Source organism: Nannospalax galili, unplaced genomic scaffold (genome assembly GCF_000622305.1).
Source record: "Nannospalax galili isolate Female #2095 unplaced genomic scaffold, S.galili_v1.0 scaffold221, whole genome shotgun sequence".
In the NCBI taxonomy this organism is placed as follows: Eukaryota; Metazoa; Chordata; class Mammalia; order Rodentia; family Spalacidae; genus Nannospalax; species Nannospalax galili.
The window spans coordinates 684,934-697,994 of record NW_008344592.1 but is presented as its reverse complement, the minus strand read 5'-3'; the positions used below and the strand labels follow the sequence as shown (position 1 = coordinate 697,994).

Here is a 13,061-nt window from a genome sequence, read left to right as displayed (position 1 = left end):
AAAAAAAAAAAACCCTGCTGCATTAAAAAAAAAAAAAAGAATCCCTGTTCCATATAATGCAGGCTTTTTTTTTTTTTTTTTTTTAAACTTAGGGATTCACTCTAGCTCAAGCTGCCCTAGGACTCAGCATATACCTCAAGCTGGTCTTGAACTCATGGTAATCCTCTGCCTTAAGCCTCTCAAGTGCTGGGCTATCAGCCAAAAGTTGGGGAGAGAGCTCAGTCTATTAAGTGCTTCCTATACAAGCATGAGAACCCAAGTTTGATCTACAGAACCCACGTAAAAAGCTGGCCTCAAGGAATAGATGATGATGATGATGATGATGATGATGCCAGCCTAGGTGTCATGTACTTGTAATCTCCAGCACTGAGAGACAGGGACAGGCAAGTTCCTGGGTCTCACTGGCCAGCCAGCCTAATCAGTGAACCCCAGGTCCCTGTTTCAGAAAACAAGATGGATGACTCCTGAGAAATAATTTTCAAGCCTGACCTTTGGCACAAGGACGCAAGCACAAATACACACACCCTCTGCACCCTGTATACACACACACACACACACACACACACACACACACACACACATACCTCTGCACCCTGCATACCCCCCGAAAAATTATTTAAGAAAAAGATCTTGGAATAGTGCCTGGCAAGAACACGAATGCAGCCGTTACTACTGACTGCACTTGCAGTATCTGCTCCCAGGAAGGTTTTTCTGGTTGCTGTCAGCGCTCTTGGAAGACTTCAATTGTTCGGTGGCTACAGAGCTTCTTGTTAGCTGTCCTGATTGGACTAGACTGGGAACAACTTCCTGCCAGGGATCTGAATCAGACACTAGCTTAAGGAAGGTGAGACTCTCCTCACCGATGGCCACTTGTTCTTTCCCACAGTGCAGGTGGCCATCAGGAGAAATACAAGAGCCCTTCTTGTCCCCTGTGAACAGCTGGCTCCTAGTATTTCCATCCAATCATCATTGATATAACTTTATCTACTGAGGCACCTCACTGGACCCCAGTCTGTTTTTTTACTTCAGAAGACATCAAATCCACACTGCTGTGAATCAGTAAACAGGACACCTTGTGTTGGCCTCACTCTGAAAAAAAGTCTGAACATTACACATGGAGTCTAAGATATAACCTAATTCCATGCTTTTCAATTCTGTATTATCAGATTAGGCAAGTATCAGCAAAGTTCCGACCATCTAGGGAGGCTGTAATGGGAGGAGAGGGAGGGGAGATCCCCAGAACAGGCTCATTTCAGGGGGCTAGGGAGAATAGGCAGCTGCTATGTTTGCTCTCATGAATGACCAGCACCCTGATGAAAGCTGTATGTGTCTCCAGAGCCCAGTCCCCATTCCTTAGATGCTAGTCCTGAATCTCCAGATGGTTAATGGCAGACAGAAGACTAGTTGTCAGGGCTTTAATTTCTGACCAAGATCACAGCAAGAGAGAGTGTGGTTCCTTTAGCCATTTCAGCAACCAGGCCAAGGAGTTACATTTGGATGCTTGTCAAGCTCCCTGTGACGTGTGTGTTTCCCTAACAGTGGGAAGGATGCCCTCCTTTGCTGACTGCACAAGCCCTGTCCTACACCTAAGAAGTACAGGAAAGAAAGGTCAAGCTGCAGCCCAGACAGTAAATAGGCTGTGTGGCACATTTATGCCAAATTGACCAGTTTTACAAAGCATCTCTTTAAATAAGCTATGACACAGATTTAAAAACCCTTTGGTTTCTCCTAAAGTATTCCAGAACCATCCATCCCTGCCAGCTGGGTAGATACAGAACAGATTCTATTTTTTTTTAAATGGCAAGTAAAACTCTCCAGTTGACACAAAGACTTCTAAAACCCCAATGAAAGGAATCCTATTTCGCTAAATGAGAGAATAAAATCTGAGACTGCATCATATGAGATCCAAGGGTTGTAAGGAAAGCAGAAAGGCACTCCAGTCCCTGCAGTGCACCAACATGGCAACACCTTCCCTATTGGTTCTGCAGATCCTCTTTGGAGCTAGAGAAGCAAGGCTCAGCCACACAAGACCCTGTCTCACTATAACTGCAAAGGTGATGGGAATTTCAACAAGAGGCCAATTTTTGCCTTCAGTATTCTTTTATATGGATTTTACACTGATCATGTATCACTTTATATTGAGGAATAATAAAAATTAGAAATCATAAACTTAGGACCACTGAACAGAAATGTCAACAACTGGCTGCACACACAATGAGGGCCCCAACATGTTATATCAGTAGTGACAACGTAGCCAGCTCAGTTTATGAAGGTGTGCTGCATGATGTTCATAAAACTATAACACTGCCTAACACATTTCCCAAATCAGGCCCTAGGGTTAAACAACTCATCACTGTATTTAACAATTCACCAGTGATTCCCATGCAGCTAGAATGAACACTGCTCCAAGTAAGAGCTGGGTCAGGTAAACACTGTAGGTGGCATTTGAAAGGAGGTAAGAGAACTCAGTGATAGCTCTCTTTTCCATAAAGTTACATTGTCTCGTAACATTGTAACCATTGTAGTTTGTGCAAGAGCTCCCTCAAGTCCTAAGAAATAAGCTTAACCTTAGAACTAACCATAAAATCAAAAGCCAAAAGTAGAGAGATCAGGTTGGGCACGGTGGTGCTCACCTTTAATCTCAGCACTGGGAAGCTACAAGCAGAGGCAGGCTGATCTCTATGAGCTCTAAGCCAGTCAGGGTCATACCAAAAAAAAAGAAAGGAAAGAAAGAAGGAAAGGAGGAAGGGAGAGAAGGAGGGAGGGAGGGAGGGGAGAGAGAAAGAGAAAAGGAAAAAAAAGAAAGAAAAGAAAAAAGAGAGGTCTAAAATCTAAATTCACCCATAAGAGGAAAAGGGCTACCTAAGCCAGCAGAACAGGCCAGCAATGGACACTGAGATCGCTAAATAATCATAGTTTGGTGTTTGGATTTAGGTCTCCCCTGCAGGGCCGAGGTCAGAGCCTGGCAATAAATCAGTGCTGAATGAACAGGCTGAGCTAGTTTGGCCTAAGGTAACTCTGATCCCATGCTCAATAAGCAACTTTCTCTGCTCTTGTTTCTATTTTAAAAAGAACACCTAGCAGAGGCTTCGGCCATCAATTGCCACAGTCTGGCTTATACAAGCCTGCTCTGAGAGACATCCCTCCCCTGTTGGGGTTTGAACAGAACTGAGGTAAATCACTGAGGTGGTGAGTGCCCTGCCCTGTAGACCACCTGGAGACTCTTCCATGGCCCTTTTCAGTTGATCTTCCTTGAGCAACTCATTTTAACTCAGTACATGGTATCACCAAGTAAACAGCTAGATGGCTACAGTTGAGGGTAACAGGACTACATGGATTAATAAACTGAGCATCCACTAGCCACCCACTACCAGCTGCTGAGCACCTAAAATATAGCTAGTTTAGAGAGATGCTTATTAAATAGAAAGCAGATAATGATTTTTAAAGATTTAGTTCAAGAAAAAAATACATAAAATGGTGCACTCAATCTTTGTACTGAATATACAATAAAATAAGTCATATGTCAAGTACATGGTACATGTTTTGAGAAATTCATCATCACAAACATGCTTGCACAAACTACAATGGTTACAATGTTACATGGCAATATAACTTTATGGAAATATGGTTGTATATATGGTATGTCTTTAACCTATATTTTAGATATATTATGTGTACAAATATTCTATTAACAGTAACATCTATTGGGGCTGGAGAGATGGCTCAGTGGTTATGGTTGTTCTTGTAGAAGACCCGGGTTCAAATCCCAGCACCCACATGGCAGCTAACAACTATCTGTAACTCCAGTTCCAGGGGATCCGACAGCCTCTTTTGACCTCTGTGGGCATTGCACAACATGGGTGCACTTACCTACATGCAGGCAATACATGCATACACATAAAAATTAAATTTTTTTTTAAAGTTAAAAAAATGCTTTTAAAAAGTAACATCTATTTCTTTGCAAATCTTCAAAATGTGGCTACTCAAAAATATTAAACTGCACATGTGGTTCAGATATCTGATAAACAGCACAGCATATATGATCAAGAAACCTCACCTTGGCTTGACTACGTTCTCTTTCTAGCACATCTAAACGTACGTCTCACTGGACCAGATATCACCTTAGCTCCCATGGCCCTGCCCCGCAATCCCAAAACTTCATTTTATCCTCCTCTGAGATGTCCTAGGAATTCCATATTGCATTTCATATCTACACACTTAGGGGTTTTTTGTTTTGAGACAGGATCTCCATGTAGCCTCAGGTAGCGTAAAACTTACTACGTAGACCACGTTGGCCTCAATCACAGAGATCCACCTGCCTCTGCCTCCCAAGTCCTGGGATTAAAGGCATGTACCTCTATGCCTGGCTCCTATAAACTTTTTAAAAAGCAATTTTGTGTGTTTTTCTTTGTGTTGACTTTAAGTGCCTTCATCAATTGCTCCCTACCTTATTTTTTGAGACAGAGTCTCTCAATGAATCTGGAGCTCACTGTTCCAGCTAGACTGTTTAGCCAATGAACCCCTGAGATCCATCTGTCTCCTCCTCCCCATATTCCTAGAACTAGGGTTACAGACATGCACCACTGTACCTGGCTTTTATGTGGGTGCTTGGAATACAAACTCAAGTCCTCATGCTTGCTCAGCAAGAACTTTACCCATTGAGCCATTTCCCCAGCTCAATACCTACCACACTTTAGTAAAAAAGCTCTAAGCAAAATAACTGTGTGATAATTGTGAAATTATTCATTACAATTTAATGAACAAACAAGACTGGGCATAGTGGTGCATGCCTTTAATCCCAGCACCTGGGAGGCAGAGACAGACGGATTTCTTGTGAGTTCAAGGCCATCCTGGGTCTACATAGTGAGTTCCAGGCCAGCTGGGGTTACAGTGAGACTCTGTCTCAAAAAGACCAAAAGTAAACAAACAAACAAACAAATAAATAAATAAATAAATAAATAAATAAATAAAAATTCACGAACAAACAAGCTTAGAGTATTGTAGAATTTATTAGAAATTTGCTGGGTATGGTGACATATTCCTATAATCCCAGCACTTGGGAGGCAGTGGCAGAAAGACTAGGAATTCAAGATTATGCTCAAATACTTAGGGAGTTTCAGGCCAGTCTGGGCTAAGGAGACGATGCCTCAAAACACAAAGGAAAAATTTACTGAGGCAAAAGCAGGTAGATCTCTATGAGATCCAGGCCAGTTTGGTCTTAAAAAAAAAAAAAATTTATTACTATAAATTCATTAACTCTTCTGAAATACTCTTATTTTCAATTCAAGTTTTAGAAACAGACCTCTAACAAGGCTCTCTGTGCTAATGAAATGAGATTTGGTGGTGGCTGTACTGGCACCATTATGGTGTCTATATACAATCAGCAGTGTTATTAGAAAAAAATCTTCAGGTGCAATTATGAGGCATATGGATTCACATCTGCACTAACAGAACCACACACATTTTTTTAGTTCTCTTGGCCCTGCTGCAGGGATGGGGCATGGAAGTCTACTGACTTCAGTTCCCAAGTTCCCTTGCTCGACTGTCCCTACTCATCTTGGGAGCACCACAGCCTTCAGAAGTAACTTTCAACTTCCAATTAATAGAGGCAAATTTCCTGTTTCCTCTGGAGGGCCTCAGTTCCATGATACAACTCCCAAGGACCACCTACTCAAATGGACAAAACAATCTACTGCTGCTTTCTGAATAATCATTGTCAGTGTTGTGACCCAAGCAGGAGAACCCTCCCAGGACATGACAAAGAATGAAGACACTTACTTGGGGAACTGGCAGAGACCCGCTTCCTGGTCAGGCTCTCGTGGCTGGCCTTGTCAGACACTGAAGTGCCCCTCGTTTGGACATGCCTCTTTCCTGGGCTCTCCTCTGGCTCTGGTGATTTTTCCATTCCGTGGAAATATTTCATGTGATAATGCAACAGTTTAGCTTTGCGGAAGAATTTTAAACAGTCCACAACTTTGCATCTAAACTTGTGGTCTAGGTCCAAAGCTGGCAAATTAGATGTCACAAAGCCATCTGTTTTCCTAAAAGTGTTTGGTCCTGAGAAGAAAACAAACAAACAAAAAAGAACACTAAAGTGAAGAGCTCTGTGTCTACCCTGGCTACAACAGAACATGTATTAGCATACAATCAGGGAACGTGTCAGAGTGGCAGACATGTGCTGCTGCAGGTCCTGAACATGTTGCTGGTACCTCCCAAAGTACTGTTGGGAAAGGAGATATCCAACTTCCAGGCAACAATTGGGATTCATCTTTAGAAAGAAGAAACTGGGGGCTAGTTCAGTGGTTAAGAGTGCATACTGTTCCTGCAAAAGACCTGAGTTCGGGTCCTAGCACCTGTTATCAGGTGGCTCACAACTGACTGTAACTCCAACTCCAGGGGATCCAAGACCTCTGACCTCCACAGGCACCTACACTCATGTACATGCACAGATACACACAGACACACAGACAGACAGACAGACAGACACACACACACACACACACACACACACACACACAGAGAAACCAATCAATGTAATTTTTAAAACAGCAACAAAACAAAAGATATATAAACAATTCAAGGCTTAAACAATGGTTCCTTCCTCAATAAAGTATTACAAACTGGACTATTTGATTTCTTTTTTTTTTTTTTATTTTCTTTCTGCCAGGTGTGGTGACATAAGCCTTTAATCCCAGCACTTGGGAGGCAGAGGCAGGCGGATCTTTGTGAGTTCGAGGCCAGCTTAGTCTACACAGTGAGTTCCAGGACAGATGGGGCTACAAGGAGACCCTGTCTAAAAAGACAAAAAAAAATTTTTTTTCTTTGTTATATATTTTTATTTTATGTGTATTGGTGTTTTGTCTGCACATATGCAAGTGAACCCATGTCAAGTAATGCCTGTGAAGGCCAGAAGAGGATGTCAGATTCCTTAGAACTGGAGTTACAGACAGTTGTTAGCCACCATGAGGGTGCTGGGAATAGAAGCTGAATAGAAGCTGAGTCTTCTGCAAAAGGAGCAAATGCTCTTAACCGGTGCGCCATCTTCCAGCCCCTGGACTCCTAAATCCAACACTTTCAGCAATATGAATAATTCTATTTCTCATATTTCACAACATTATCCTGACTTTCCACACTACTGCCTGTGTACACAATGGACTGTGTTCAGTTCACAGGGCCATGTGCTTCCCTTTCAGCAGATCCTTCTCACCTGTTACCCATGTCCTGCTCATCCTCCCAATGCTACTTCAGTACACAATGTCTTCTCCTAGATCCCTCAGCAGAAAAGAATTCTCTCCTGCCCACTCATAAGTATGTTATATGAAATACATCTTGGAGCATTTTTCCTTTCCTATTTTCACAACCTAGTTCTGTCCATTCCTTATTCTAAAGAGCTGAAATGGGCAGTGTGGAAATCACTACTTCCAAGGAGCTACCTGAATTACCATCTAGATGCCTTGTACTCTTCCAAACCTTAAACAGACCTTTGTTAAGAGCCAACAGACAGCACAGAGGTTTCTCCTGCGTGAACAGGTTCAAGATTCCAAGTCACTAACCTAAATTCCTACTACACATTAGCATATACAAAGAAAAATGGTCCTCAGATTTTGCTTTGATAAGTTTTTTGGTTTGGTTTTTTGGAACAAGGTCTTATACAGCCCAAGGCTGGCCTCAAACTCACTATATAGCCAGACTGGGGCTTTTAATGATGATAACTTTAAGATTTTTTTTTCTTTTCTATTTCTTGAGACAAAGTCATGCCTTAAACAATCTCTTATTCTACCGAATGCTAGGATTACAGGTGTGTCAACACACCATGCTGTGATGTTTCTTTTTTAAAAACTTTAGTTTTTATTTTACGCATATACGTTTTGCCTGCACGTGTATGTATAACATGTATGTGCCTGGTGCCTGTGAAGGCCAGAATAGGGCATCTGATCCTGTGGAAGAGAAGTTACAGACAGTTCTATGTCACCAGCCCTCTGCAATAGCGGCAAGTGTTCTTAATCACTGTGCCAACTTTCTGGCCTTTGGACTTTTTTCCCCCTTATAGGAGTGGGTGACAGACTCCATCAAGAGACCTCAAAATCCTTGCCTTCTGGTCTTTATCCACTTGTGTAATTCCTTCCCCATAATCTGTCTCAAAGATACTATGGCAAAAATGCTAGTACATTTTTGTAAGGACACAACATCCTACTTACCAGCAGATAGTCTCCTTTGCTAGCTTAGTGAAAACAAGTGCCATGAGGTGAGCTACTCTGCAGAAGATCATGGAGGAAAGAATTGAAGGTACCAGCTGGGTGTGGTAGCGCACGCAGAGGCAGAGGCAGGTGGACCTCTCTGAGTTCAAGGCCAGCCTGGTCTACATAGCAAGTTCTAGAACAGCTGGGGTTACAGGGAGACCCTGTCTTAAAAAGACCAAAAAAAGAAAAAAATAAAAAAATAAAATTGAAGGTGCCCGCAAAACACCCAGGCCCTCAGTCTACTACCTTCAAGTAGCTGAGCATCGCCAACAGCCAGAGAGCCTGGAGCCCTTTCCCAGAGGTTTTCAGATGGGAACACACCCCTGGACAACCTCTGGCTGACATTCACCTACATAGACTTCTGAAAAAATAAGTGTTGTTTGAAGAAGCTATGTTTAGATTAATATCGCTATACAGTAATGCGATGCAGCATGCGGTCAGAAGCTTTCTTATTTTCTATATACCTACAATACAGAAATTATATATAGATAGATACATACACAGATATGTATGTGTGCATGTGGTCCCTGAGAGCCAGGGCCATCTGGACTCCTTCCTGCATGTGGAACAATCAAGCAGTATGCCAGGACTGTGTTATCATCTGAAACCTCTAGGGAAGGATCCAGGCCCTCATGACTGTTGGCAACAATTTGGTTCCTTGAAAGTCAGTATATCACATAAATCACATATAGCTGGGCAATGTTTTATACTTTTCTTTTTATAAAAAGAATATACTATTTTGTAAGTTTTTTTAAAAAGCTTTTAAACTAGGCTGGTACTTTTGTAGTTTTAGTTTGTTGTTTACAGTGCTAGGGGGTGAACCCAGAATTTGTGCCTCCTAGAACTGCATCACCAACAATTAAACTCTGTTCTCTGTAAAGTCTACTTTAATCACTTCTTAAAAATGTGTATGAGCCGACCTTTGATCCCAGCACCTGGGAAGCAGAGGCAGGCGGATCTCTGTGAGTTCCAGGCCAGCCTGGTCTACATAGTGAGTTCTAGACCAGCTGGGACTATAGGGAGATCCTGTCTCAAAAAAGGACAAAAAGAAAAAAATAAATAAAAATGAGTATGAGCTGGATGTGGTGGCGCATACCTTTAATCTTAGCACTCAAAAGACAAGGCAGAAGGATCTCTGTGAGTTCCAGGCCAGCTAGGGGCTACAGGGAGACTCTGTTTCAAAATGACTAAAAATAATAATACATAAATAAGTAAGTAAATAAATAAATAAATAAACAAGGTGTTAGAGAAATGGCTCAGCACTTAAGAGTACTGGCTGTTCTTGCAGAAGACCCAGGTTTGAATCCACATGGTGGCTAACAATCACCCATACCCTCCAGTTTCCAGGAGATCCAATGCCTTCTGTCCTCTGCAGGAACTGCACGATACGGATGCACTTACACACATGCAGGCATAACACTCATACACATAAAATAAAAAATAATTTTAAGGCCTGGTATGGTGGTGCACACCTTTAATCCCAGCACTTGGGAAGGAGAGGCAGGCAGATCTCTGTGAGTTCAAGGCCAGCCTGGCCTACATAGTGAGTTCCAGGACAGCTGGGGCTACAGGGAGACCCTGTCTCAAAAAGACCAAAAAAAAAAAAAACAATAAATAATTTTTAAAAATAATAAAAATGTATGTGTGCCCATAGAGGCCAGATGAGGGCATCAGATACCCTGAAACTGGAGTTATAAACAGTTGTTAGCTGTTATATGGATGATGGGAACAGAACTTGGGTCCTCTGTAAGAGCATCCAGTGCTCTTAACCCCTAACCTATCTCTCCAGCCCTTTAATTGCTTTTTGTATACCCATTTCCAGTATCTCAAAACCTCGGGTAAAGGACTCTGATAATGATACTCCGTCTGGTCTAACTCCAGGTCCACCTCAACCAATGCACCATCTTGCTTTCCAACTCCTTGTTCCACAACAAAGCCTCAGTTTCTGCGTCAGCCACCTCCTGGCCCGAGGGACCATGCGCTCATAGCTCACCTCTGCTCCTCCTGTGCCCTTTCCCTGCCATTCTTCCCTGACTCTGCCAAGTTTTCACTTCTATCCAGACCCAGCTCATTCCACATGCAGAAAGGAATCCAGATGGGAACCCAGATGGCCTCCTCTCTCAGGACATGCCATCCATTGCTGGCACAGTGAGTACCTGCTGTACTTCGGCACTTAGCATCTGCTGCTGGATCCTGTTACCTGGCCCATCTCTGGCCAGAGGAAAGGAGCCACTTCTAATTGGTGTGGCCTCAGCACCAAGATCTAACACAGTCAGTATCCCTGACAGCAGCAACTATATGGCCCACTACTTTCCTACCTTCTGACATGTCCTATGCCACAATACTATCCTGAATATTTTTCAGGTCTGTGAAAAAGTAACTTTCTCAGTTTTGTAGCAACAAAAAAAAAGGCAATCAAAGGGAGACACAAACAGATTTAAATTCACAATCCCAGTCAAATGTTTATAATATTTTTTTTTTTGTCTTTTTGAGACAGGGTCTCCCTGTAGCACCACCAGCTGGCCTGGATCTTGCTATGTAGACCAAGCTGGCCTCAGAGATCTACCTGCCTCTGCCTCCCAAGTGCTGGGATTAAAGGCATGTGCCAACACACCCAGTTTACAATAAAAAAATTTAAACTGAAATGTATACACATATACACACATATATGAGTAGGCATACATATCCATATAGGAAAAATAAGAAAACTATTCTTGAGGGCCAATGAGATAGCTCAGTGGGTAAAGGTACTTTCTGTACAAGCCTGATAGCCTGATCTCAATTCCTAGGACCCACAGGAAGATAAGAGAGAACTGACTCCAGAAAGCTGTCCTTTGACTTCCACACACATACCATGGCATGTGACCTACACATCATGTGTGCGTACCCACATACTAATAAATAAATTTTCAAAAATACTTTGAGGCCTCAGAATAGCTGACGGGAGGAAAGCAATCCTGCAGTGGACAGTCCTTGTGCACATTTCTCAGCTCTCTCACAGAAAGCAAATTTCCACATATATACACACCAGAAAAAATACTGAGCATGTATTCCACAAGGTGGCAGTGCTGCCCCAAATGCTAGAAGTGGGCTGGGGACACTAGGCCGCCAACCTTCTCTGAACTTTGATGTGTTGTCTTTTGTCAGCCTCTCCTTCTGCCCAGCAGTATCTCGCACACAGATTTCTCAGCCTTGACTCCATCTAGGTTTAGAAACGCCAGGGCTATAGCAGCAGGTTGGGTAGTGTTGGGCAGCAGCCACAACACCTCCCCCTCCCCGCTCTGCCTGGTTTCCTGCTCACTTATATAACATTCCTGGTACATGAGTCCTCGGTAGCCTTCTCCCCAGCAACCTTTCTGGATTTTCTGCATTTCCCACAAAGCCTGTGCTCCTAAAGAAACCCCGGGAACACTACTCTGCTTCCAAACCAACACATTTTTCCCCTTAAACCAAATAAAACACTCCAAGGGTATCACCTGCCCTTCAGGTGATGTGTGCCAAATTGATACCCTTCTGACTTAGCCACTCACTTGGAGTGAACATGATGCTATGACAAGAGCCAAAAGCATACCGAGTTTGTATCTGTTGTCTTCACATGGTGTCTATAGCACCCAACCCCTCATCAGATGGAATTCAGGAACCAGCTGAAGGCAGGACTCAGATTGCACCAGCAATCTGTAGTCAGTCACTCCTCCTTGCCACCCTATCAGGCTCTTTCATTTATTCTGAAGTTAGAGCTAACTAGAGTGTCAGTAACTCCATGAACTGTCAAAGCAAATGTCCTCAGTTTTGCAGCAGCCTACCTGTTCAGCCTTAACCTTTTTCAGAAAACTTGAAATCAAAAAGTACATCTGACAGTTTCCTGTGACACATGCGGCTTAGCCTCCATCTCCAAATGCCTCCCTGCCACCCACCCTCCAAGGCCCTGTGCAAGTACCACCTTCTTCCATCCCTACCTCAAGATCACCAGTCTAAATGCCACCACTCCCCCAGAGGCAGTTAAACAACACTAAAACCAAGTGTGTCCATTTGTCTTTGTATAGTGTATAGTCAGAACTCTTGGGCACATGGGAGGGGCTCGGGGAATAAGTTCTGAGTTCCAGTTCCTTCACAGCAGGCACACGTGATCAATATTATTCTATTCCTGCTGTTTTATTCCAAGTGTTATTCACATGTGCATACTTTTTTTTTTACTATTTTATTTTGGGGGGGGGGGTTTTTTTGAGACAGGGTCTCCTTGTAACCCCAACTGTCCTGGAACTCACTGTGTAGACCAGGCTGTCCTCAAACTCACAAAGATCAGCCTGCCTTTTCCTCTCAAGTGCTGGGATTAAAGATGTATGCCACCATGCCTGACATGACCATATTTGAAATATGTATTTGTATATCTAAATACATCTGATATACATAGATATCATTTGTTTAACATTTAGCTCTTCTCCTTGTAGCCCCAGCTGTCCTGGAACTCACTATGTAGACCAGGCTGGCCTTGAACTGAAGAGATCCGCCTGCCTCTGCCTCCCAAGTGCTGGGATTAAAGGCATGCACCACCAAGCCCCGGCATATTGTTTTTATTTTATGTGTATGCATGTATTGCCTGCATGTAGGTAAGCACACCCGTGTTGTGCAGTGCCCGCGAAGGTCAGAAGAGACTTTGTATCCACTGGAACTGGAGTTATAGACAGTTGTTAGCTGCCATGTAGGTGTGGGGATAAGAACAATCAGTGTTCTTAACTGCTGAGCTATCTCTCCAGCCAAGTGTGCGCACTTTGTGCTCCCTTTATCAGCAGTATCAAAGGTCTTATCCCTTCTTCTGGATGG

General features: G+C 43.0%; 1 protein-coding gene across 3 annotated transcripts in view; it reads right to left on the bottom strand.

Moving 5' to 3' along the window:
- The window catches only part of Phf20 (PHD finger protein 20), a 123,757-nt gene that overhangs the window by 26,709 nt on the left and 83,987 nt on the right, over nt 1–13,061 (bottom strand). For all 3 annotated transcript variants that reach the window (XM_008840765.2, XM_008840766.3, XM_029567195.1), the window contains one exon: nt 5,779–6,057. In XM_008840765.2, the coding sequence (XP_008838987.1) occupies nt 5,779–6,057 (279 nt within the window). The remainder of the gene's footprint in view (nt 1–5,778; nt 6,058–13,061) is intronic.